The 23,321-nt window shown below is 59.4% G+C and overlaps 3 protein-coding genes across 8 annotated transcripts in view; all 3 read left to right on the top strand.

The window, feature by feature from the left end:
- Nucleotides 1-2,137, top strand: part of Cfap65 (cilia and flagella associated protein 65) — a 38,247-nt gene extending 36,110 nt beyond the window's left edge. For all 6 annotated transcript variants that reach the window (XM_063245411.1, XM_063245397.1, XM_063245407.1 and 3 more), the window contains 4 exons: nucleotides 145-261; nucleotides 760-1,236; nucleotides 1,741-1,878; nucleotides 1,963-2,137. In XM_063245411.1, coding sequence (XP_063101481.1) covers nucleotides 145-261; nucleotides 760-1,236; nucleotides 1,741-1,878; nucleotides 1,963-2,083 — 853 coding nt within the window. In that variant the 3' untranslated portion in view covers nucleotides 2,084-2,137. The remainder of the gene's footprint in view (nucleotides 1-144; nucleotides 262-759; nucleotides 1,237-1,740; nucleotides 1,879-1,962) is intronic.
- Nucleotides 2,138-11,526: 9,389 nt separating this feature from the next.
- Cryba2 (crystallin beta A2) lies at nucleotides 11,527-14,670 on the top strand. The gene is made up of 5 exons (NM_001173072.1): nucleotides 11,527-11,557; nucleotides 11,726-11,897; nucleotides 12,798-12,939; nucleotides 13,961-14,103; nucleotides 14,461-14,670. Exons 2-5 carry the CDS (start codon nucleotides 11,737-11,739, stop codon nucleotides 14,606-14,608), a joined length of 594 nt encoding a protein of 197 aa, NP_001166543.1. The 5' UTR covers nucleotides 11,527-11,557; nucleotides 11,726-11,736; the 3' UTR covers nucleotides 14,609-14,670.
- Nucleotides 14,671-18,543: 3,873 nt separating this feature from the next.
- Nucleotides 18,544-22,795, top strand: Fev (FEV transcription factor, ETS family member). The gene is made up of 5 exons (XM_003464032.4): nucleotides 18,544-18,583; nucleotides 18,713-18,818; nucleotides 18,981-19,237; nucleotides 19,961-20,035; nucleotides 21,808-22,795. The coding sequence occupies exons 1-5, from the start codon at nucleotides 18,544-18,546 to the stop codon at nucleotides 22,374-22,376; spliced, it is 1,047 nt and encodes a 348-aa protein (XP_003464080.3). The 3' UTR covers nucleotides 22,377-22,795.
- The last annotated feature ends 526 nt before the right edge of the window (nucleotides 22,796-23,321 follow it).

Raw genomic sequence — 23,321 nt, 5'->3', positions numbered from 1 at the left:
TGCCTTAAGCCTGGGCATGCCTCCCCCCACCCCCACCCCGCCCCACATCTCTGTCCTCATGGCTGGACAGCTACCACCATGGTCTGTGTCCCCCAACCATCACGGTGGCTTGCCAGTCACTCAGAGTATCATGGCCTACCCCAGGGATCTGCCAAAGAGAAAGACCCCCGGGGAAGAGTCAGAGGCTCCTAGCAACCAGGAGGGCCCAATTTCCAAGCAGAAGAAGCAACTCTTGGTCGACTGCCTCACCGCCATCATCAGGTGCCATCTACTCTGCCAGCCTTCATCCTCACACACCCCTCTCTCCAGCTCAGTGGCCAAGGCCGCTTAAGCCCCAGAATACTGTATCTTGAGGCGCAGAACTTCTTTGCAAAGCCCCACTACTGGCGGACCAGGACCCTCAAGATAGTACAGCTTTAATGGCTGGTAGAGAGCTCCTCGGGACCCAGACCTGAGTTCTGCCTGGTTCCTGGCTAATAGATGAGAACTGGATCCATTTCCTTGTTTCCCCCAAGGCCCCTTGTCCATGTCATTTGGACGTGCCAGCTCTCCCTTCTTTATACCTGTTCACCTCTAAGAATCCATGGGGCCCAAAGATGCCTTTTTCCAAAGAAGGGAGGAAAAGGGTCACCGACTGGCTGCTCCCTACTTTGTAAAAACAGTAGGCAGAGACTTTCCCTCGGGATGCCCCAAAGCCAAGGCTCCCCGAAGTCTGCAAGGCCCCTCATCAAGGCCCATTTCTTCCTCCCTGCCCGCCAGGGGCCTGCTGGAAGACAAGAACTTCCACGATGCCGTGAATCAAAGCCTGGTGGATCAGGTGCCTTACTTCTGCCAGTTCCGGAACAAGGAGTCAGCCCGGTTCACGGCCCAGAACACTCTGTACTTACTACCAACTCTGCCTCTGCCCTCCAGTGGCTTGGAGGCCAGGAAAGGCGAGGAGCAGGAGAAGGATATGCAAGGACTGGGGAAGCAGGAAAGCGGGAAAGACACGGGTGAGAAGAAAGAGGGGGAGCTGAAGGGGCTGCGTGAGGAAGAGAGTGAGGAGGAGGAAGAGTTGAGCGAGGAGGAGGAGGGAGAGGAGGAGGCAGCAGAGGAGAAAGGCGGGAAGAGGACCTGGCCAGGGACGAAGTCCGCATCGAAGCACTGGCCCAGCTCCCCACAGTCCCAGCCGTGGCAGTGGCAGCAGGACCTGAAAGTCGAGGAGCAACAGCAGGATGAGAAGGAGGCCACTGGCAGGTGAGCAGTCTGGCCAGGGAGGCCTAACAGGGAGGCTGTGTGCAGCGGGTTCCTAGCATTCCGTAGCTTTGGGAGCCTGAGTGCCACTTCCTAACTGCTGCTCAGTGACATCTGCGTGTGGTAGCTTCCTGCCTGAGTATTTACAGAATACTGAGTTTTGTTTTCTCCTGCAAGAGTCCACAAAGTCTCTTCAAAGAAGTACCATTTCTGGCTCTGCCTCTCCCTGGGGATACATTCTGTCCTTTCTGAGAACTCCCTAGGCCCCACGAAGTCCCTTCTGCGCCCTCTCATCACTGCCTTTCTCTAAGCCTGGCTCTGCCTCAGTGTGACGCTCATGGCCCTTACACTCGCGGAGCATCTGTGTGATGGGAACAGGATGCCCTGGAGTGCTGGGGAAGGGGCAGGGAGCTCCCCAAATCTGCAGGGGGACAATGGCACCCCGTGCATCCGGAGCAGGGCAGCACCAGCTGTGTCCCCCTCTTCCCCTTGTCCTGCCCCTTGCAGGCTGCCCGCCTTCGCCAACCTGCGGGAGGCGCTGCTGGAGAACCTGATCCAGAACATCCTGGTGGAAGCGAGCCGCGGGGAGGTGGTGCTCACCTCGCGGCCCCGCATTATCGCCCTGCCGCCTCTCAGCACGCCCAGGTGGGGGCCGGCGGCCACGCGGAGGAGGCTCCAGGGCCCGCAGGCGCAGGCAGCCTTCCCCTACCCGGGCTTTCTGTCTTCTAGAACTCCAACCCCACTTCAGCTGCCGCGGATCCCTCCAGCGGCGGTGCCCGACGCGCTGGCTCTACGCAGCACTTACTCTCTTGTGATGCCCGTGAGCAGCCCCTCTGGCCTGCCGCCCTGACTCCGCCTGACCCGGTTCCAGGCCCCGTCAGTAAAGATCCAGCCCTTTTCTGCATCTAACTGGTCTTTATTTCCCGCCAGTCGGGGGCAGCGCGCGCGTGCTGAGTCTCACGGAAAGCAGGGCAGCCAGGGTGGACGCTGGTGACCCGCAGGCGCTGGGGGCTGGGAGGATGCGCACACCCCACGCCACCGCACCCCGCCACGCGCCTCTGTCTGGCAAGAGTTCGCGCTCGCCGCAGGGCGCCAAACCCAACCGGCCAGCGGAGGGCGCTCTGGGCGCGGCTTGGTGCTCAGGAACCAAGCGGCGAGCCCGGTTAGGCAAACAGGTGGCCAGGGGCAAGGCGGGCTCCTCTTCGCATCGCCTCGTGCCCTGCTCCGAGGCTCAGCACCCGACGAGGGCCAGCGTTTTGCCATCTGCTGGGCTTCCGGAACTCGGCTAAGAGGCTGGAGAGGAAAGGAAACTGAGGCACGCCGCTGCCAGGTACCGGCCAAGGTCAACAGTGGACAGCGAGCCTACTAAGCAGCTCTTAGAGTGGCTCCATCCCGGACAGGGTGTCTGCCTGCCTTCTCTAGGACGCTCACCACGGAGCCCCCGCACCCCCACCCGCAGCCTCGTCCTCTCTGCCCCCCCCCCAGACAGGTGGGTGGAAAAGTGACATCTGGTGTTGTTCCAGAGGCGCCCAGGTCCCCAGCACCCTCCCCTCCTCGCTGCCAAGGCCTCCGAGGAGCTCCGGTCTCGGAGCCTGGGCGCGGGAGGGAAGGGGGCGCTCCGCCTCCATGAGTCAATATTTGCCCCGAGCAAACGGGCGCCCGGACAGGTGTGAGTGTGTGTGTGTGTGTGTGTGTGTGTGTGTGTGTGTGGCTAGGGGCGGGGACTGAGCAGACAGTATAAGAGTACGCTGAGCTCGGGCTCCAGCACTAGCTCCGGGGCGTGGGTTGGGGACGGAGCCAGGCAGGGCCGGGCCGGGCGAGCCGGGCAGAGGTGGCCGGGCGGGGGTGGGGCGAGCCCGGCGCGCACCTGCGGCGGCTCCGGCCCGGGCCCGGCTCCGCTCCGCGCGCCGACGACGTGTCAGCCCGGCGCTGCGCAGGTGAGGGCAGCGGCCGGCGGGCGCAGAGCCGCGTGGCGCGGACCGAAGACCAGGACCAGGAGACCGCGAGGGCCACCGCCAGGCCCCGGGCCCTCCGTTCCCGCCCCGCGACGAGCCCCTCGCACAAACCGGACCTGAGCGTTTTGTTCGTTCGGCTCGCGTGAGGCAGGGGCGGCCTCTCAGCACCAGCCCCGGGGCCGGCCGGATCGCCACGCAGACACCTGCCTGCCGCAGGCGCCAACCACCATATGGGTCGCAGAGTCTGCGCACCGCTCCTGGGGGAGATCTGGCTCCCATCCGGCCCAGCTAGTCCTGCCCGCAGATTCTGGGCTGCCCGGTACACTCCGGGTAATGCGGGTTTAGCAGGCTCCTGGGGTGGCGGCGGAGGGGGGGGGGGGCAGAGAGGGCCTCAGTTGGAGCAGGTGTCATTCTGGAGGTGGAAACCCGGCTTCCAGTCCAGCTCTGTTCTGGCGACCTCTGTGGCCTTGGGCAAGTCATTTCCCAGCCTCTAGCATTTCCCATTTGAGAGGGTCGGCCTGGTTTCCCGCAAGGATGAGAGCCACCCCTGCCTCCTGATTCTGGTACCTGGGCTCCTAACCCCACCTGTGAGCCCCCACCTGAGAAGATGGAAGTCCTCCAAGCACCGGAGCCAAATCCAGGAGGTGTGGAAAATCTAGGATGAGCTGATGGAGACTCACATCCCTGCTCCCGGTCTTTTTGAGTCTACTTGCGTCCTGAAATTTCACTTCTTGCCACCTCCCTGGTGCTTCTTTTAGTTCATCCATGTCTGAGATTGACTGAAAAGAGGGAACGCAGGGTCCCCCAGACACTGCAGTCCCAAAGGCCACAATCCACACCTCTATTCATTCAGCAGGGGCTGACTGGGGCTGAGTAACCCTCACCGCAGGCAGGTCCCACAGATCTTTAGCCACAACCCCAACTTAGGACAGACCGACCCCTTCCAGCAACCCAAAGTGTTGCCGTCTGTCCTGTGGGAGGGGGGACAGAGATTGCCCCAGGCCTTAGCTCTTGCTTAACGAGCTCAGAACTCAGGGCTCCACACAAGGCCTGGGGTCAGAAAGAGCCAGAGCTGAGTCTTCATTCTGTGACACCAGGTGTCATAGTGACACTGGGCCAGCCCCAGAAGAAACAGGGCTGGTTGGTTGTAGGTCAGAGGGTGCAGAAGGCTCCCTCAGACAGCAGTGAGGAACCCCAGTTGTCCTGAAGGACAAGGACCATTATGTATTCAGGCAGGCAGAGGAAAGCCCCTGGGGTCAGGAGCCATGCCAAATGGGATGATCCTGGGGGTGCTGGCTCGTCCCCTCCTCCAGCTGCCCTGAGGCCCCCAAGGATCTACTGAGTCCCCATCCCAGGAGGAGGAGGAGGGGAGGGTGGGTGACAGGTCTCTGACAGACCCCAGGTTGGCCTGGAGAGAGGGTGGACTGCAAGGGTCTCTCACCGGGGCAGCCCCAGGGGCAAAGATAAAGGTCTCCACTGGCTGTGTGTAGCCCCCATCCTAGCTTCCCTGATAGTCTCCTGTCCTTGGGCTCAGCCCCTCCTCCTTCCCTAGCACTGAATGATTTACTTGTCAGAGGGGGACACCTTTCCTATGGCTTTCAGGTGTCCTCTCTCCTTTCCCACTGATGGCAGGAACTGGGTTACAAATCTTGGGGGCCACACCACAAAAGGCTTCCCCTTGGAATGGAGAGTGACAAGAAGAATGAGGCCATCCAGGGGGCTGGGTCTGCCCTAATAATGGAGACCACTGCCCCTGACAAGGCCTGATTTCCCAGGACCTCCACCCCCTTCACATCCTCAAAGAGCCACATTTCCTGGCCATTGCCTGGGACAAGGCCTTTCCTCCAGGTTCCTCCTCCTCCCTTGCTGGAGTGGGCGGAGTCTCTGGGAGCCTGGCAGGCCTGCAGGTGCTGGACTGGGGGGGGGGGGTTGTGCTCAGCAGCTGGCTTGCGGGCGGCCCCTCCCCCTCCCGCTCTGAGCCAGAGCCTGCTTCCTGTCATCCCTGTCAGCACCCGCTGGAGGAGGGCACAGGTAGTGGGGAAGAGGAAAAGGGACTGAACAGTTGGGGTGCAGCAGCTGCGGGGGAGGGGGAGGGCAAGAAAAATGGTGAGAGGGGAGAAGAGAAAGGGGCCTGAGAAGGACCCTGAGCCACATGAGAAGCACAAGGAAGTGGAGATCCATCCCCCCACCCGCACACACCGTCCAGCGAGGGCAGAGACAGAGCACAGAAGAGGAACAGAGCGTACACACATGAACAGTGTGAGAGAACAGTGTCAGAGGGTGAAGGCACCAAGTGTGTGGAGGCAGTGGGGGCACTTGGGGTGCACAAATGACCCTCAAGTCACAGAGGTCAGTGCAAATGGGGCAGCCAGAGTTGAGGAAGGGGTGGTTGGTGATGTCCCTGCATTGGCTGCCCATTACCCTCCAACGAGAAGGTCAGAAGGTAAAAAAGGACAATGCCATAGCTGGACACCGAGGGCTGTGTGGGACCATGGTCTGACTCCAACTCTCTCCCTTCTTGGTCACTACTGGGCAAATCAACATCTGGAGAAGCTGCCCTGCCCCCCACCGGCTCCCTGATTCTGGCCTAGCCTTGGAACTTACGGGCTTGGAGGCTGCCCAGTGTTTGTGGGGCTAGGGTGGGTACAGTTCATACCCAGGTGCTAATCCCCATCCAGCCAAGGCAGTAGGAGAGCCTCGATGACCTTCGCAGAGATTAGTCCCCATGGTGACCGAGGCAAGCCGCCCCCTCAGCTCTGGCCAGCCTGGGGGTGGCTGGGTGGGGCCAGCGCTGGATGGAGAGGGGAGGAAGGCTTCACAGGATCACAGCAGGCAGGGCCTGGAGGCCCCTTAGGATCCACAGCCAGCTTAGTTTACAGGCAAAAAAAAAAACTAAGCCCCCTCCCAAGTGGGGGTGACTGGCCAAAGACCAGGGATGGAGCCAAGAAAAGCACAGGGGCAGAAGGCAGGTCCCTGGCTCCATGCCCCAGAGTTCTTTCCTGGAGAGCAGAGGCCTGAGCAAGAGCTAGGGAATTGTCGACACCACCTGACCTTGCCAGACTCTGGCCGAGGGCAGAGCAGAGCGGCTCAAGGTGGTGAGGCACAATGCCAGCCCAGCTCCTATGCTCAGCTGGCTTCCTTGGCCAGGTCAGGAAGAAAGATACAGACTCCAGAGCCCAGCTTGTTGTCCTGCTCACCCCCACAACCCAGCCCAGAGATGGTGGTGGTGATGAGAACTATGTGACAGACAAAATCATTTACAGCTGTAAATACAGCAGGGGCTGCAAACACTTGGCATTTCCTGGGCACCTACTGCCAGGCAGTTTTGTGGTTCACAGACACTTAAATCTTTGTAAGTCTTTAATACAATTATTCCCATCTTGCAGACGGGAAGACTGAGAAGCAGCGTGCAAGATCAATCTATAAGCAGCAGAGCTGGGATTTGAACCCAGGCATCAGCCTGCCCTCTTGGTCTTATGGTACTTATACGATGATGGCTGGGTGGCAAAGATGGGATCTCTGTGGGTGCCCGTGGGGTGGGTGTGCTCATGTGAGTGTGAGCCCAATGCCCCATACTGTGTCTGGCACATAGCACACCTTATTAAATATTCAAGGCATAAGTGAGTGAACAAATGTCTGCCTGTGATGAACATGACACAGAGCTGTCTGCTGAATCCTAGACCTTGGCCGTTGACATGTGGAGTGCGTGGGACGCATCCATGTGGCTGGAACTGGATGACTGTCTCCACTTGACCGTGAATGTGCCAGTCTTGTCCCTGCCTTGTCACAGGAGCCCTAGGCTTTGGCTCCTGGAGAGGCGAGGCGGTGGTGGTGGAAGCTGCCTCCCACTTTCCTGGAAGGTAGCCAGTTGCCAACCCCACTGAGGGCCGGAGAAGGGGGGCTTTGTTTCTGGAAGGATGGGACAATGGGTCGGCGTGGGTGGGGCTCCCTCCTGAGCCGCCTGAACCTGGCCTGGAGTTATCTCTGTCTCCTGGGAGACCAGCCTCCAACAGCCCCAGGGAAGGAGCTCATCTGCCAGTTCCAGACCAGGGGATGGGGGGGACCAGCCCAGCAGAGCTGGAAAGGAGGGGCTGGCTATGGGATCAGGGTGGCAGAGGGCACCATCCACTGAATTTGCATCTTCAGTCTCCAGAGCCCTGCATGATTTCCCAGTGAAATGAGGGAAAGGCCGGGCAGGCCACTGGAGGAGAGGACAGCAGGCGCCAGCACTTCTAGGCGGCCAGCAGCACCAAGAAGCTGGGTTGACCTCGGGGCGGGGCTCTCCGTGAGGGAGACGTCACTTCTTGGGGATTCTCAGGGCCTTCATCTGAGATGGAGACCTGAGTGGGAGCTGGGGACTGGGACTGAGGGTTTCTCTATAGGATCTTTATGTCCGACCACATGGCAAATCTGGCTGGGTTCTGGGATCAAGCTCCATGGGGTCTGGGGCTGTCTGTACAGTCCATGTGCTGTGGTCACTTGGAGAAAGGATGGAGTCCTGAAGGAGTCTGTTCCATCCAAAGGGTCCTGTCAGGAGAAAGGACTGGATTGGTGGCAGCATGGGGGGTTCTCTGAGGACAAGATCCCTAGGAGAGCTGAAGGTCCCCCTGAGGTACCGCTCTGAGGACACAGAGATTTTCCTAACCTCCTGCTCTCTGCATCAGGCTTGTGAGTTCGGAGGGGGTGAGGGCGATCGGCTAAGCTGGCAAACAAAGCCACCTGGGCATCCATCCTTCAGGAAGCTCGGGGCGCAAGCGACCTGGGAGGACAAACAGGAGCAGCTGCTGGGGTGAGGGGTCCAAGGGGGAGGCTCTGGAGAAAGGAGACAGGGAGGGGCCACAGCGCCCTCAAGAGCCCTTCTTGGCTTCTTCCCCACGGTGGCTTCTCTTTCTGGGTGGCCTTGCGACCTCAAGCAGAGGGCAGGCCCGCGAGACACTGGGCTCTCAGTGCCGTGGGTGGTGTGGGCAGGTGGACCATTTGTGAGCTGTCTGTAGCTGTCTGCAGCAGCTCAAAGCCATGTGGGTGTCAGAGCTTCCACACCAGCTTCCCGAGGAGGAAAACAACACACAGAAACCAGAGAGGGTGGCTGGTGTCAAGATTAGCCCTTCGGACTGGGAGGGGGATCCTCACACTCTGGAGCCCACCCCAAAACCCAACCAATGCCTTTTAGTGTGTGTGTGTGTGTGTGTGTGTGTGTGTGTGTGCAAGCGCGCGCGCGCGTGTGTGTGTGTGTGTGTGTGTGTGTGTGCGCGCGCGCGGTACTGGGGACTGAACCGGCGTTTTCACACTAAGCAATGTCCCTGGCCTTTTTGTGTGTGTGTGTGTCTTGCTTTGAGACAGTGTCTCCCTAAATTGCCTAGACTGAGTTTGAACTTCCCATCCTCTGGCCTCAACCTCCACAGTCCTGGGATTACACACCGGCCACCACGCCCAGCTGGGATGCCGGGTTCCGTCCTGGAGCAGGGTTACACGGCCTTTGCCCCAGCCCCCTCCCTGAACGCGCAGCGCACGCCCCCACCCCTCCTGCGGGATGCTGTCCTGGGCCCAGCACCCCTCCCCCACCCCACCTCCAGGCTGGAACGGCCTGCCCAGACCCCAGGCCGGAACCGCACAGCCTTGGGACTGACAAGCAGCCGCGTCACAGACAGCGCGCACGCACAGCCTGACGCATTTGCTGCCCGCTCCCCCGCCCCGCGCGTCCCGCTACCGCCAATCGATTCTCCTCCCCTCGCCCGCGCTAGCTTTGGGGCCTGCGCAGTGTGGTTGCGCCCCCTGGTGGCAGAATCTACAATTGTCGGATGGAAATAGCGGAGGTGGAGCGGGTGTGAGATCTGATTCCTCCCGCCTCACACCTGCGGGAGGCCTGGACTTGTGAAACTGACAGCAAGAGCTAGGACACGGAGGGTCCAGGACGGGCTCTTGATCCACTCTGATTTTGGATGCCCTAGGGTTTGGTGGAAGTTGTTTTGGATTTTTTGATACAGCATCTATGTAGCCCAGGGTGGCCTTGAACTTGCAATGGTCCTCCTGCCTCAGCCTCCTAAATGCTGGGATTATAGGTGTGTGCCACCACGTGTAGCACAGCTGGTGGCAGTTATACCCAGGTGTTTTTGTCTAGCCCTTCTCCAGCAGAGAGGATACCAGACTTGGTGCTACTCACATTCAAACTTAGCTGTGGCTGTCTCATCTCTAACGTGGACTCTACCCCCATGCCCAGTTCCAGGGCCCTTGCCCTCATGATCGTGAGCCCCAATAGCTGTTTCTCACCAGTGAGAAGAGAGGTCCAAGGGAGATGCCACCTGTCGTAGTGCCTGTCCCCAGGAAGCCATCAGGAATGGGGGGTTCATAGTATGGGCAAACTGCCCCTCCACCCTCACTGGAGGACTTCCCCCCCTTGCCTTCTGTTGAATCACACTGAACCATTTTGTTCATTCACTCCAAAGGTTTTATTGAGGGCCCACTGTATTCAGCACACACAGCAATGGGGAACAAGTGAGACATGAAAGGAACTCACACCACAGTAAGGGGGTCCCATCAGCATGCCATGGAGAGGTTTACAGAGCAATATCTCCAGAGAGAACCAGGGCTATGTGACAGGTGGTGAGACTGCAAGGGACAGCACCCCTGGGAAGTGTCAAAGGAGTGAGCCACCCCAGACCTTGTGACCAGGACATCCCAGGGAGCGGAACCAGCACCTGCGAGGGCCTCTGAGAGGGGATGAGCCCAGCAGGCTGGGAGGACCCATTGTGATCGGCTAGGCTGTGGCTAGGCCTTCGGGGCAAGGGCAGCTGCATCTGTGAGCCCCTTCAGTCACAGGCGTGAGATGGGCAGTGGTAGAGCTCTGGCTCTGGCTTCCAAAAGTCTGTATTCTACTCTTGCTAGGAAAAACAGCTGTATGAGTTTGGCCAAGGGCTTGCACCTGCTCAGGGCCTCAGTTTCCACATTTATACTGCAAATCCACGTACTTGGGTTCTGATGTCTATTAAGGAAGCCCTTGGCTAACAGAAGCAGAAATATTAGTTCCCTAACACCCACCCTTGCATTGCCGTCAGAATACCCCAGCCTACACACTGCAGAGAAGGAGCTCGCTCACCATTTTGCAAGAAGCCTCATGTCTGGTCGGGGGTTAATTAGCTCAGCAGCACAAGCGTTTGCCTGGTAAGAGCGAAGTTGTGAGCTCGATATCTGGTACCAAAATAAATAAAATGAAGAAAAAATAAACATTAAGAAGCCTCGTGTCTCACCGGCAGGTACAGTGGTTGGGGGCTGCAAGCCTTGGCCTTGGCCCCCTCCTCTCCTCCTCAGCACCTTGGCACTGGGGCAGCGGAGGCAGAAACCTAGGACCCGCATCTCAGCTGTGACACCTTGCCCACATGCTGGACCCCGTCTGGGCCTCATTTCTCCCTCTGGCCATTGCAGGACAGTGACGGCTCCATCTCGCGGTGCCAGGCTCAAATTCAGCTGAGACCTTGCACCGCAAAGCCTGAATCAAGAGCCTAGCTGGAACTGAGCATTCAGTTAACTGTCTAGCAGACGTCGGGACGGGGGACCCCAGACCCTGGAGCTTCTTAGGGGACTTGGCACCGTCATGGGACAGGGAGGAGGTAAGGGTTGGGAAATCCTTCCTACTACAGTTAGCTCCTTTTGCCACTGTTATTGCTAAACGCTTTGTAAACCGGCGCGCTTGCTCAGGCTGTCCGCGTTGCCTGCGTTTAGCGCCGCCTAGCGGCCGGTCCCGGTCACCGCTCCCCTCGGCCGGGGAGAGAGCTAACTGGGCAAGGGCTGAGCGCCGTCTGGGAAGCGACGCTTGGGAGGAAAGAGCAGCGCTGGACGGATCCTGCAAGGAAAGCAGACTCCGGGGATCGAGAAGAGTCATTTGCGGACAGCCTTTTCTACCTCTGCCCTAGGTTCCCCAATAGAGAGGCTTCGACCTCGGGCTGAGGAAGAGGTGGTGTCTGGAGCTTGGGGAGAACTCCGGGGACGCGTCCCGCGAGGCGCGGTCTTATTCGAGGCTCCAGGGAGGCCTGGGTCCTGGGCCGAGGAGGGCGCCTTCTGCCCCGAGGCTGGGTGCGCCCTGCTCGGCTCAGGCCCCAAAGAAAGAAAAGCGCGGAGTCAGCCCTGGCCAGCCGGCTCGCGCTGTGCGCCTCAGCACTTTCCGTTGTAATCCCCGTGGGCTGGGGCCAGGTCAGCGGCTTCGGGAAAGGCCTTGGCTCCCCGGGGAGACCGGGGGACTGGTGCCCATCCGCTGACTCAGCTCCCCCCACTGGACGGAGAGAGAGCGGGGCAGGGGCGAGGCCAGGGTATAAAGCCTTGTGCGCCCGGCGCGCGCGCAGCCTCTCCATTTTCCTCGGCGCGCGCTCACCCACCCGGTGAATACCCGGTGCTGGGGCGGGGGAGGGCGAGACGCGGGAGAGCTCGGGGCAGCCGGGTCCAGAGTCAGGCGGGGCCCGGCCTCCCGGGTCCTTCACACCCTACTGGGGTTGGGCAAGCTTAGCAAAGGGGCTCCCAAGAGCTGAGCGCATGCTTCGCCTTTCCAGTTCTTAGCAGCATGAGCAGCGCCCCTGCGCCGGGTCCAGCGACCGCCTGCCTCACCCTCTGGGACGAGGAGGACTTCCAGGGCCGCCGCTGCAGGCTGTTGAGCGACTGCGCCAACGTCAGCGAGCGGGGTGGCCTGTGCAGGGTGCGCTCAATCAAGGTGGAAAATGGCGCGTGAGTGATCTCCCTTCTGTGGCTGGGTTAAATTGCGTTGTGCTGGGCTCCCCCAGCCCAGATTGGGAGGGTAGGACCTCATCCTGGCCCTTTAAACTCCGAGGAAGACTCTCCAACAGAGGAAAAACCCTTGGCCTGGCCTCTGCAAAAGTCCCCATCTGTAGCAAGGCAAGGCAAATCGTGGGGAAGGGCCGGGTGTGGTGGCCCACTCCTGTAATCTCAGCACTCATGAGGCTGAGGCAGGAGGATTGTTGCAAATTTGGGACCAGCCTGGGCTGTCAAATGAGCCGAAAGCCAGCCTAAATCACGTAGGGAGACCCTGTCTCAAAAAGACAAAAAAAAAAAAAAAAATGTGGGGGAGAGAATGTCCACATGCAAGCCAAAGGGACTAAGGCGAAAAATAACCCATGACTCGTGAAAAGTCCTTCCCAAAGTTTCTCTCTGCACAGACAGCTCTATGCTTTGTTCAAGGAAAGAAGCCAAATCCCTCCCATTGGCCCCTCTCTGGTCTCCTGCAGTCTATCCTGGGGCCTGGCACAGGGGCAGCTTCTTCACTACAACAGGGGGTGGAGGTGGTGGTTGGAAGGGGGTCCCATACTTCCATAGGCCAGTACCAAATCCTTAGGGTGGCAGCACTTAATCGGGTGATTGTAATCTGAAAAATTCCTTCCAAGCTGGGATCCCTGACTGGGGAGGCTGGGTCTCTCAGATCCCGAGTAGCAATCAGCTTGCGGCCTTCAGCTTCTAGAAGGGCCAATTGCCAAGCGATGGGTGTGTCACACCAAGGGCCTGGGGCTGGAGAAGACGGCTGGCATTTCCTGGTCTTTTCAACCTCAACAAGAGGAAGGTGGAAGGAGCAAGGGGCTGGGCAGAGCCCTCCCAGCTCCCCTTCTTTTCCAGATGGGTGGCCTTTGAGTACCCCGACTTCCAGGGACAACAGTTCATTCTGGAGAAGGGGGATTATCCTCGCTGGAGCGCTTGGAGCGGCAGCAGCGGCCACCCCAGCACCCAGCTGCTGTCCTTCCGGCCGGTGTTGTGCGCGGTGAGCCCAGCACGTGTCCCCTCTCCCTTGCCTCTTGGCCCTGCCATAGCGCCCCGGAAGGGTCACTGCCGGCGCACAGGAGCATGGAAACAAACCTTACACATGACCGCCGCTTTACTTCCCGACACCGGCAGAGTCTGGGAGACAGTGGGTTGGTGGGCTAGGCCGGGCGCTTGGGTATCAGCACCATGGACAGCGACGAGGGCAGCTCTTTGGGGAGCGCCCCACATCCTTCGCGTTACTCCACGCGGTTACGCAGCCCTGGGAGGGCGGGCGGCCCCCGTTAGCGCCACACACAGGAGTGGAACTGGGACTCTGAGGGGCAGTGGGGCTTCCGGTGGCTACAGGGTCAACGTGAAAATGAGGCTAGAACTCAGTCCAGGACGGGGGTGAAAGAAAGGAGGGTCACATGGTCCCCGCGCTCACGCGGGGGTGTGTGTGGGTTGGTTTGTGTCAAAAACACTGAGAAACACTGAGAGGAAGATATTTTTCTTTCCCATTTGTGGTCACTTAGTGCTGATGAGGCCTGGGGCTGGGGGGGGTGCTGATGAGGCCTGGACCTGGGGGTGGGGAGCAGAAGATCCAACCTGGTCCAACTCTTCTGTTCCAAACGTTGGGGCCTGCTGCGCGGGGGTGGGGCGGGCGGACTTGACAAGGACACCAACCAATGCGCTGGACTCTTTCGGACTGTGCCAGCCCTTAGCTGGGCCACTCCAATGTGGACAGCCCATGAAATCCTGAAGAAGCTGTCTTGGTTAATGGACTGTCTTATTTTCCCCCCAAATAGCAGGCCTATGTCATTCGAAGTCCTGTAGCTTTGACTTGAAAGGGTCTCCAGAGCCCTTCTAATCTCACCCCATTAGCTCAAAGGCAAGGGCGGGGCCAGGTGGAGCTCCTGGGAAGCCTGAGAAGCTGCACAACTTGTGCAGAGGAAGGCGGAGGTGAGCGGGGCTGAGGATATACCCATTAACACCCCTTCAGCGGCCTGGCCTCTCTGACCCCTCCCCTTCCTGTGCCTCAGAATCACAGCGACAGCCGAGTGACACTGTTCGAAGGGGAAAACTTCCAGGGTTGCAAGTTCGAACTCAGTGATGACTACCCGTCCCTGCCTTCCATGGGCTGGGCCAGCAAGGATGTGGGTTCCCTCAAAGTCAGCTCTGGAGCGTGAGTCCTGGGGCCAGAAGAAGGGCGATGACAGGAGAGGGAGGTGATGGGAAGGGTGAAGGGAGGGTGCTGAGAGGCTGGGGACTTGACAGCCAGAGGAAGTGAGAGGGTGGAGGGAGGAAGTGATGAAGAACAGGAGCCAGGGGAACAAGATAGGGGGGGAAGGAGGGGGAGGAGGGACAGGAGGCAGTGGAGGGTGGGCATGGAGGGTGGGATGAGGCAGGTGGTTGGAAAACCCAGAGCAGCAGGCATGGCAGGAGGGGATCCAGGTAAAAGAGTGGGAGCCATGTTTGGTGGCTGAGAAAGAGGTCTACTAACACAGAACCTGCTCATCACTCCTGTCTCTGCCCTGGCTAGGTGGGTGGCCTACCAGTACCCAGGCTACCGAGGCTACCAGTACATACTGGAGCGAGACCGGCATAGTGGGGAGTTCCGGAACTACAGCGAGTACGGGACACAAGCCCACACTGGGCAGCTGCAGTCCATTCGGAGAGTCCAGCACTAGGCTCCACGGGCTCAGTCACCTCCCCTGAAGGCCCTCAATAAAGGATCCAGAATCTGCCTGCCCTTTTGGACTCCTTAGTGTCTCACTTTGTGGTGTTAATTTTCACCCTTCTGGAGATGTCAACCTGACCAGGATCCAGGGTCCTTGACTATGAAGCACAAACTAACTTAAGATGTATGTGGGTAACTGGCTTAAAAGAAAAAAAAAGATGTATGTGGGTAGATTCTGATGGGAATGAACAGAAATTGCTGGTAGGAGTCTCATGGGAATCCTGTTAAATGCAACCAGTCTCTCTACCCCCACCAGCTGGGGCTAGATGTACTACAATCCCAGACAGCAGACAGCATGTCGACACATCCATGGCAGGTGGGCTTCACTGCTGGGTGCCAGGGTTGGGTACCACCATGCATGCAAACCTTCCCCAACCCTGTACAGAAGCTCGATCATGTTCCTCTCCAATGTCCAGAGCATCTTCAGCTGTATCTTCATCCTGGTCCCCACCCAGCCAAAGAATCTGCCAGCCTCTTTGATACTCTCTTTCCTCCCTTCCCTGGAGAGGAACCCATACTCTTCTGAGGGGGACATTTCTTCTCTCTATACCTGGCCTCCAGGCCCATTGTCAAAATAACAGTCCCTTGCATGATATTTAGCTCTAGTGTTTATGAATTATGTTCATTCATACCCTTCATTTCTGCTACTCCAAACCACTCCCTTTCATTTTTCCTTTCTTTCCCTTCCCTCCGAAGGATGGGTGAGCAAAGCCCAAGACATGGCAGGACTGAGTACGGCAGCAGCTGTCAGAGTCCTTGGCACAAGTGTGGTCCCCCCTTTGGCACAGTTAATGGCATCCCTACCCTGACATAGACAGAGCCCCTGGAGGTCTTCTGGCATCCTGTCATGCTGTCTTTTAGGGATTCTTGTATTGTCAAGACCCCAGTAGGGAGGAGTGGCCAGGGTCACTGCCCTAGCTCAGGTGAGGCAGGCTGAAGCTGGGGAGCTACCCCTTTGGGAAGAGACCTAGGCTGTAAATTAAACATCTGGAAGCCAAACACATAGCATCCCGGAGCCTCAATTCCCTCAGCTGGACACTGGGGCTATTAATCCCTGCCTTGTGTGTCTCAAGGGGCTGCTGTCAGGGTTCAATGAGAAGCCCTTGAAACTGTCTGTGGTGTCATGGAAGAGCATTGTAGAGAGCAGCCTGTGTAGGGCCCTTATTTTCCCTTCTCCCCATGGGTCTTGTGTTGGGTTGGGGGCCAAGGATGGAGTTCTATGTGGAGCAGGAATTCTGCTTCATGCTCATGTGGATTGTGTGGTCCGTAGCCTCTGTTACTCTTTTTTTTTTTCTTGTTATCGGTACCAGGCATCGAACTCACGACTGCCTGCTTGCAAGGCAGGTGCTTATGCTGCTGAGCTAAATCCCCAGCCCCTGCCTCTGTTACTCTTGAGCCTCCTAACCTCTTCCATTCTTCATTTATTTCACTAATGAAGAAGCTGGGCTTGATGATGTAACCAAATGTCAAGTCAAGATTTGAACAGGGATCTTGATGCAAAACTCAGGCTTGCCGGATGTAGCCTCACACTCTATAATCTCAGCATTTGGGAGACTGAAGCAGGAGGATCACTGCAAGTTCAATGCCAGCCTGGACTACATGGTGAGACCTGGTCTCAAAAAAACCAAAACAAAGCAAAATAGTAGCTAGGTGTGGCACCAGGCTTGCTGGCTTGAAGCTGCCAGGAGGATCAGGTCACTGTGAGTTCAAGGCCAGCCTGGATTACATAGTGAGACTCTGTCTCAAAACGAACAAGGATGTGCATGCTTGGTGGTGCATGCCTGTAGTCTCAGCACTCTAGAGGCTGGGGTTGGAGGATGAGTTTGAGGCCAGCCTGGGATATGAAGTGAGTTCAAGGCCAGCCTGAACTGCACAGTGAAACCAGGTCTCAAAAAGACAAACAAAAAATAGTAGCTAAGTATGTGTCATCTACCCCCAAGCACTTCAAGTGCATTATAGAATCTTCAAAATTCTGATTTCAGGTATAACAATCTCCATTTTACAGGTAAAGAGTACCACTGAGGTTATGTGACTTCTTTCAGAATCACACAAGTAGAAAACAAGGGAGCTAGGAGTTGAACCCAGAAACCAGACAAATGGGGTCATTCATCGTCTAGCAGCTATCTTCCCTGCCTCTTCTGGGAGCAGGCAGTGGACAAAGGGAGATCATCATCTGCCCTCTGCTGAACTGCTAGACTCCCAGGAATGCCTGGGCACTCGGAAGAATCAACCAGAGGCTTTAGGAACCTGCAGTGGGACCCCAACAGGGCACTGGCTGTGGGTCTGAGTTTTTCCCAATACAGGGGAGGATTTGGGGGAGGTAATATTTGCTAACATAGATCTTTCAGGTTTTCCTGGACCCAGGGATCAAGCTCTTCACATCCACGTGCACAGGCAGCTAGGAATGGGAGTGGAAGGGGCCAGTCTGGCCCGAGTGTAGTGTTTTCACCTGCTGCTCTTCCTTCTTTTCTGGGCAAGCTGATGTTTTGTAGACCCAGCCAGACAGGAGAGGGAGGAAGGGAAACTGGCTTGTACCCTGGCTGCCCTGAGAGTAGGAGGGGCTGGAAGAGAGGTTGGGATCCATGTAGGAGAACACACACGCACTTTGCCAGCACTTGAGTCCTCGGTCAGGCTGGGCAACAAACCCAGGCTGTTGGCCTTTATCCTGGGAGCTCTCTTGCTCTCTTCTCTCTGAGAGCTTCTTCCCTCCACCCCTCAGCTGCCTCCTAAAAGCAACAGCAGTGGACCTCGATGTCTCCAGGCTCCCCCAGCACCGCACCTAGGGTCTTGCTGCTTGCTGTCTGTCAGAAAGGCCACACGAAACACTCAGGGCACAAGATTGAGACTTGTTCCATCTTGGCTCTTGCCAGATTCCAAGCCCAATCCTGAAGCTCCCATTATGTGTCTTCCTAGCTGGCTCCTCTGAAGCCTTCATCAACAAAGATGGACATAGTCAGCAGTGTAGCAAGCAAAAGTGTTTGGAGGGTGGCAGGGCTCTGGGAGTAGGACTTTACTGCTAGCCCCAGGCCCCCCAGGCCCAGGCAGCCTGCAGGAGACCTGCCCACTAACAGGAGTCCTCACCTCTGGGCTCCAGCAGGTAGAAGGTCCTCCAGACACCAGTCCTGACAGTAGCCTCCCAGCGTGCTGCAAGGTTGCAGAAGCTGGGCTCCTGACCCTGGGTTCGGGTGTCAGTAACTTCCCTCTTTAGTCTACCTCCGCGGTGTCAGGAAGTCCCACAAGGCCACGCTACACCAGTCCAGCCTCTCTGGGCACGGGAGAGAAAGGCATGTACAGTACACAACCCTAACTCCACCCTGCGCCTCTAGAGCTTGACTTTGGGATAAGCAGCTTGGGAATGGAGACAATGGCGGGGCAAACTGGGATGACCGGGAATGGGAACGGTGGAAGAGAAATCCTTGCAGGGAGAAGTGGAAGGGGAGCCTGCCAGGAAAAGCCAGCAGGGGCTCAGGGCTGCCCTCAGGCTGGGCCACAACCAGTCTGTGGGGACCAAATGAATAAGAAAAGTGGGGAGACCCTACAGGGGTGGTGGATGTAGGAGAGAAAACAGGTAGAGACCAGATGCCCAGGAGAGACCTAAAAAGGGAGGTAGGGAGGAAAAAGAGGGTCACCCAGGAGAAGCTGCCAGGGGAGAAGCCTCAGCATCCGGGTTGGGTTGGGGTGGGGGTTGGCAAAGAAGGTCAGGAGACGGGGAAAGAAAAGAGGGGAAGACAGGGCAGGGGATCGAGTCTCCAGGGAAGGGCAGAGTGGGAAAGGGGGAGGAGGGAGAAGGCGCGGAGAGGGGGGGGAGATAAGGAGAGCAGCGGCTGTGGGGCTGGGAGCGTAGCGACAGGCGAGAGGGAGGGAAGCGGAAATTTAAAAGTGAAGATGCAGATAACGCAGCCTGGAGACGGGGACCCGGGAGGGGGTAGGGAGGAGAGTGAGCAGGAGAGGGGCGGGAGCGCGCTGGGAGGAGGGCTCTAGGATGGAGGATGCGCCCTCGGGGGTCCGTGGGGGGGGCAGGTACTCCCCCCTCCCGCCCCATTACTGTTTGCAGAGTCGAAGAGGTGGAAAAGCAGCGCGCTCCTGGTCACCGTCCGAGGGCGCGGCTGGGGCCCATCCCCCGCGCGTCTCCCGGGCTGCGGGGCGCAGGGGGCTGCCGGGTGCGCTTGGCTGTGGCACCGCGCATTGGAGACTTTATTGCGATGGGAAGATAAGCAGGGCGGGGGCGGGGTCCGGGGGGCTGAGGCGGCCGCACTTTAATTAAAACGGAAATTGCGGCCCCTGCCCGGGCGGGGGCCAGAGGGTTCCAAGCGGCCTTGTAGCCGGGAGCGTCGCTCCAGGAACCCCCCCCCATTCCCCCACCACACCCCGGCTGCCCCCTCCTGCCAGGCCCTGCTGGACCCAGCGCCGTCTTCTCCTCCCTGTCACCCGCAGTCGCCTGGGGCGGGGATCGGTGCCCCCAAAGCGCAAAGCCTGACGCGCCCCCTCCCCGTCCCCCCATCTCCCACCGCCCAGTCCCCGGCAGCGATGAGACAGAGCGGCGCCTCCCAACCCCTGCTGATCAACATGTACCTGCCAGGTACCAGGGACCACCCGGGAGCTGGAAGCCCCAGGACCCTGGGCGGGAATCCAAACCAGGACTTGGGGAAGGGGCCTTGCGGTCCAAAGGAAGGGGCTGCACCCGGACAGTCAGGTCGCGGGTGGAGGGATAACTGCGTTTTGGGGATGCAGAAACCTAAGAGGCGGATAAGAAGCCCTGGGGCTTCAGTGCAGGATCTGGAGACCCACAAGTGAGCAGGCTGGGAGCCTGAAAGGCTGAGGTGGGGGCTTAGGGCCCAGGTGAGCCCGGTCGGGGTCTTCCCGTGGTGGAGGACTCCGCTGGGCTCAAGCCGAGGAGACAGTGGTCCTCTGGGCGTTGCCTCGATGCCCTTCTAGCTCCTCACCTCTGCGCCCCAGCGCTCACACCGGCCAGGCCCCTCACGCGCCCTCCTCTCCGCTGCGAGGGCCGCTGCTCACTCAGACTCGGCCAGCTCAAACCCCGCTCAAACCCCGCTCGGCTTTATAAGGCTCCTGCCGGCCCCTTCCGAAAGCGGATTTCCTTTTTCCTGGACGCGTTTCCTGACTTGGGCTCCACGGAGGGGCTCTTCGCAGCGCGCGCCGGGGCTGGGCTCCGGGAGGAGGAGCTGGGTGGCCCGGGCCCCCAGAACACAGCAGGCCCCTAAAGACTTGGCCAAGGCCCTTTCAGTCAAGCCCACAACTTCTTCTGCCCGGGTCTACCTGACTGTTCTCTTCTGCGCCGCAGATCCCGTCGGAGACGGTCTCTTCAAGGAAGGGAAAAGCCCGAGCTGGGGGCCGCTGAGCCCCGCGGTGCAGAAAGGTGAGCCGGCGGGCGAGCAGGGCTGGCGGAGGTGAGGGTAGTGGGTGGGGACTGAGGCATGGACCTCAATAGGAGCGAGGCATGCCACTTGGCCGAGAGGGTGGGAGTACTGTGCACCCCGGATTCTGGAAAGAGGCCTGCCTGGGGGAAGGCCTCTGGGGAACATTTATTCCACCTTTGGTTCTTACATTTTCTAAGCCCCAAGGGCATTTTGAGTTCTAAAGAGAGGACCCCATCTCCAGACCTTTTTCTGCTGTGTGACCTGGCTCCAGGGCCAGGGCTGAGGCAGGCACAGCACAGCGAGCAAGGGAACCAGGAGAATTACTCCCCTGCCACAGGGGCTGCACCATCGGTAAAACCCCTCGGAGCTCCCGGCTCACCCACTCACCCACAGGAGCCAGCTGACACATGCATCTCTGCCCTCCAGTCCGAAGGTGATTGTTGTCCCAGGTTGGCTGCTGTCTCTGAGGGTCACTAAATTACCCTGTTGTCAGCAGACCCTCCAGGCAGCAGCTCCTCGCAGCCACCACCCTAGTCACTACCCCAAGACACAAGAAGAGCTTGGCAGCTGCTTTTTCCAGAAGGGGAGCATGGAACATGACACCCATGCAGACAGGTTCCCAGGCCTCTTGTCTTTGCCATAGTCAGTGGGGAGGCACGTTCCACTCAAGCCTTCTCTTGCTTCTGACATTAACACTCAACTCAGACAACCTGGATTTACATGGGGTGATTTATCATGGGATAAAGAAGCTTCTGGGTTCTGAGCCCATGGCTGAATAGGAAAAGGGGTTCCTTAGACTTGATTAGATCCAATAATTGGACAAACTAGAGGAAAATCCATGTTATTCCAAAGGGAATGGAGATGGTTGCATCAAGATATTTCTCCCCTTAAGCTCCAAGTCAAGGGAGCAGGAATTACAGGGCCTCAACTCCTTCACTGATTGCATGTCTGGGGAAGACCTTGCCACCTCCAGCAATCCAAAAGTCTGCAGGGAGATTGGATGGGAACAGGAGCCAGAGTCCATCCAGTACAAATGTTTCTCAGTCCTCTCTCCCCGCCCCAGCGCTGTCCATCCAGCTCCTGGGAACCATGGCACCTTCCCTCACAGGAAATCCCGCCTGGTCTGAAAAGAGAGCCCTCCAGCGCCTTAGCAAGGAGCTGCGCACCTGAAAATGCTAGGATGGTGAGACCCTGGGAGTTGTCTCCAGTACACAGGGCCTCCGCTTCTCACTCCCACCCGACCAGGTGTCTCCAGGACCCTGGGCGCCAGGGCTGGTTAAGTTTTGTGCAGTAGTGACCACCGCTGTCCTCCTATTGCACACCTGACCCTTCCCTTCTGGGTCTCTGGACAGGGTCAGACTGAGGCGGGCAGGCCTGTGCCTTCACCTTCTAGGGGCAGCCCAGTGCTTGCTCTATCCTGAATACGGTGCTAGGCAAGGAAGGAACTAGGGGCTGACATGGGCTCCTGATCACCTTGGAAAGCCAAGGGCTTTGGTTCCCTCCCGTAGAGTAGAGAAAGCGCCTTCTAACCCTCCTAGTTCTCATGAAACCATGCAACTGAAGAGCCCTGTCCCCAACTTGGAGCTGTGCTTCCATTGTGCAACCCGCCGCTCTCCGATCAGCTGCCCCAGCCGCACTAGCTGCACGCTGCCCGAGCCCTTTCCTCCCCACGGGGTCCTCCCGATTTGGAGTCCTCCCGCCTCTCCTCTCCCCGCAGTTTCGGCCTTTCCCGTCCTTCCGGCCCGTTGGCTGACCGTCCCCTTACCCGCAGGCAGTGGTCAGATCCAGCTGTGGCAGTTTCTGCTCGAGCTGCTGGCCGACCGCGCCAACGCCGGCTGCATCGCGTGGGAGGGCGGCCACGGCGAGTTCAAGCTCACGGACCCGGACGAGGTGGCGCGGCGCTGGGGCGAGCGCAAGAGCAAGCCCAACATGAACTACGACAAGCTCAGCCGCGCGCTGCGCTACTACTACGACAAGAACATCATGAGCAAGGTGCACGGCAAGCGCTACGCCTACCGCTTCGACTTCCAGGGCCTGGCGCAGGCCTGCCAGCCGCCGCCCGCGCACGCCCACGCTGCCGCCGCCGCCGCCGCCGCCCAGGACGGCGCGCTCTACAAGCTGCCCGCCGGGCTCGCGCCGCTGCCCTTCCCGGGCCTCTCCAAACTCAACCTCATGGCCGCCTCGGCCGGAGTCGCGCCCGCCGGCTTCTCCTACTGGCCGGGCCCGAGCCCAGCCGCCGGCGCCACGGCAGCGCTCTACCCCAGCCCAGGCTTGCAGCCCCCGTCCGGGCCCTTCGGCGCCGTGGCCGCCGCCTCGCACTTGGGGGGTCATTACCACTAGAGGGCGCGCCCCAGAGCCTGGCCCGCCGGGGGGCGCTCCCTATACCCAGATTTCACTCCCGACGGGGAATCGCAGACCTCCTCGGCTTCCTTAAACTCCAGGAGGGCGACCGTGCCCCCCTCTTCATTGGATCTCCCTCTTTCCCTCCGCCTGACCTCGCACCCCTAGAAGCCCCCCTCTCCCTGCTGTGACCCCTTGCGTCCCAGGTCCAGATCTTTTCCACTTTTTCTCTCCCCCACGAGCTGCCCCAGAGCGCGGCGCCTGGAGGTCTCCAGCCTCCGCTCTTCCCGGAACCCGAGCAGGTTTGGGGAAGCCCGCAGCGCCCCCTGACTCACGGCCCGCCTCCTCCTCCCGCACCCCGGCTAGAGAGCCCGGCCGCTCTGCTCCCGTTCGGCCCCATTAAAACTCCCCAGCTCCCACCGCCTGGCTCTGATTCTTCGCTTCTGCGAGGGGAACGAGGGAGAGCTCAGCGCCGGCGCCCGGCCCGGGTGCTGCCGGCCGGAGCCGGGGGGGGGGGGGGGGAGGGGCGGGATGGGCTCAGCCCGAGAGGGGGGCGGCTTAGTGCCGCCCGGGCCGCCCCGCTCGCCCGTCGCACCCCAGCACCCCGTCTCCGGCCGCCTGCGCCTCGCTGCCCCTCTGTCCCCTTCCACTTCCTTTCCCCGCTTCCCCGCGCCCCGCGCATCCTCTCTTCCCATCCAGCTCTCACTCCCTCTCCCTCTCTCTTGCTCACACCCGCCCGCTGCCCAGGGTAGCTGCGGCCACCTCGTCTCCGGCTCTGCCGCTCACTTTTACCCGGTTCCCGCTCCCACCCTCCCCTGGTTCTCGGCTGCCTGCCCCGGCTGCACCTCCTTCTCGCGGGCGGTGCGCGCCCTCTGCTGGTGAGAAGAGGCCAAGCCAGGGTTGCACCTACACCTGTGGAGGCTTGGCGGGCTCGCTCGCTAGCCC

Source organism: Cavia porcellus, unplaced genomic scaffold (genome assembly GCF_034190915.1).
Source record: "Cavia porcellus strain 051 isolate PalLab524CR breed Dunkin Hartley unplaced genomic scaffold, mCavPor4.1 scaffold_1, whole genome shotgun sequence".
Lineage (NCBI taxonomy): Eukaryota > Metazoa > Chordata > Mammalia > Rodentia > Caviidae > Cavia > Cavia porcellus.
The sequence above is the reverse complement of the archived record's forward strand: the minus strand, read 5'-3'. Positions and strand labels throughout refer to the sequence as shown.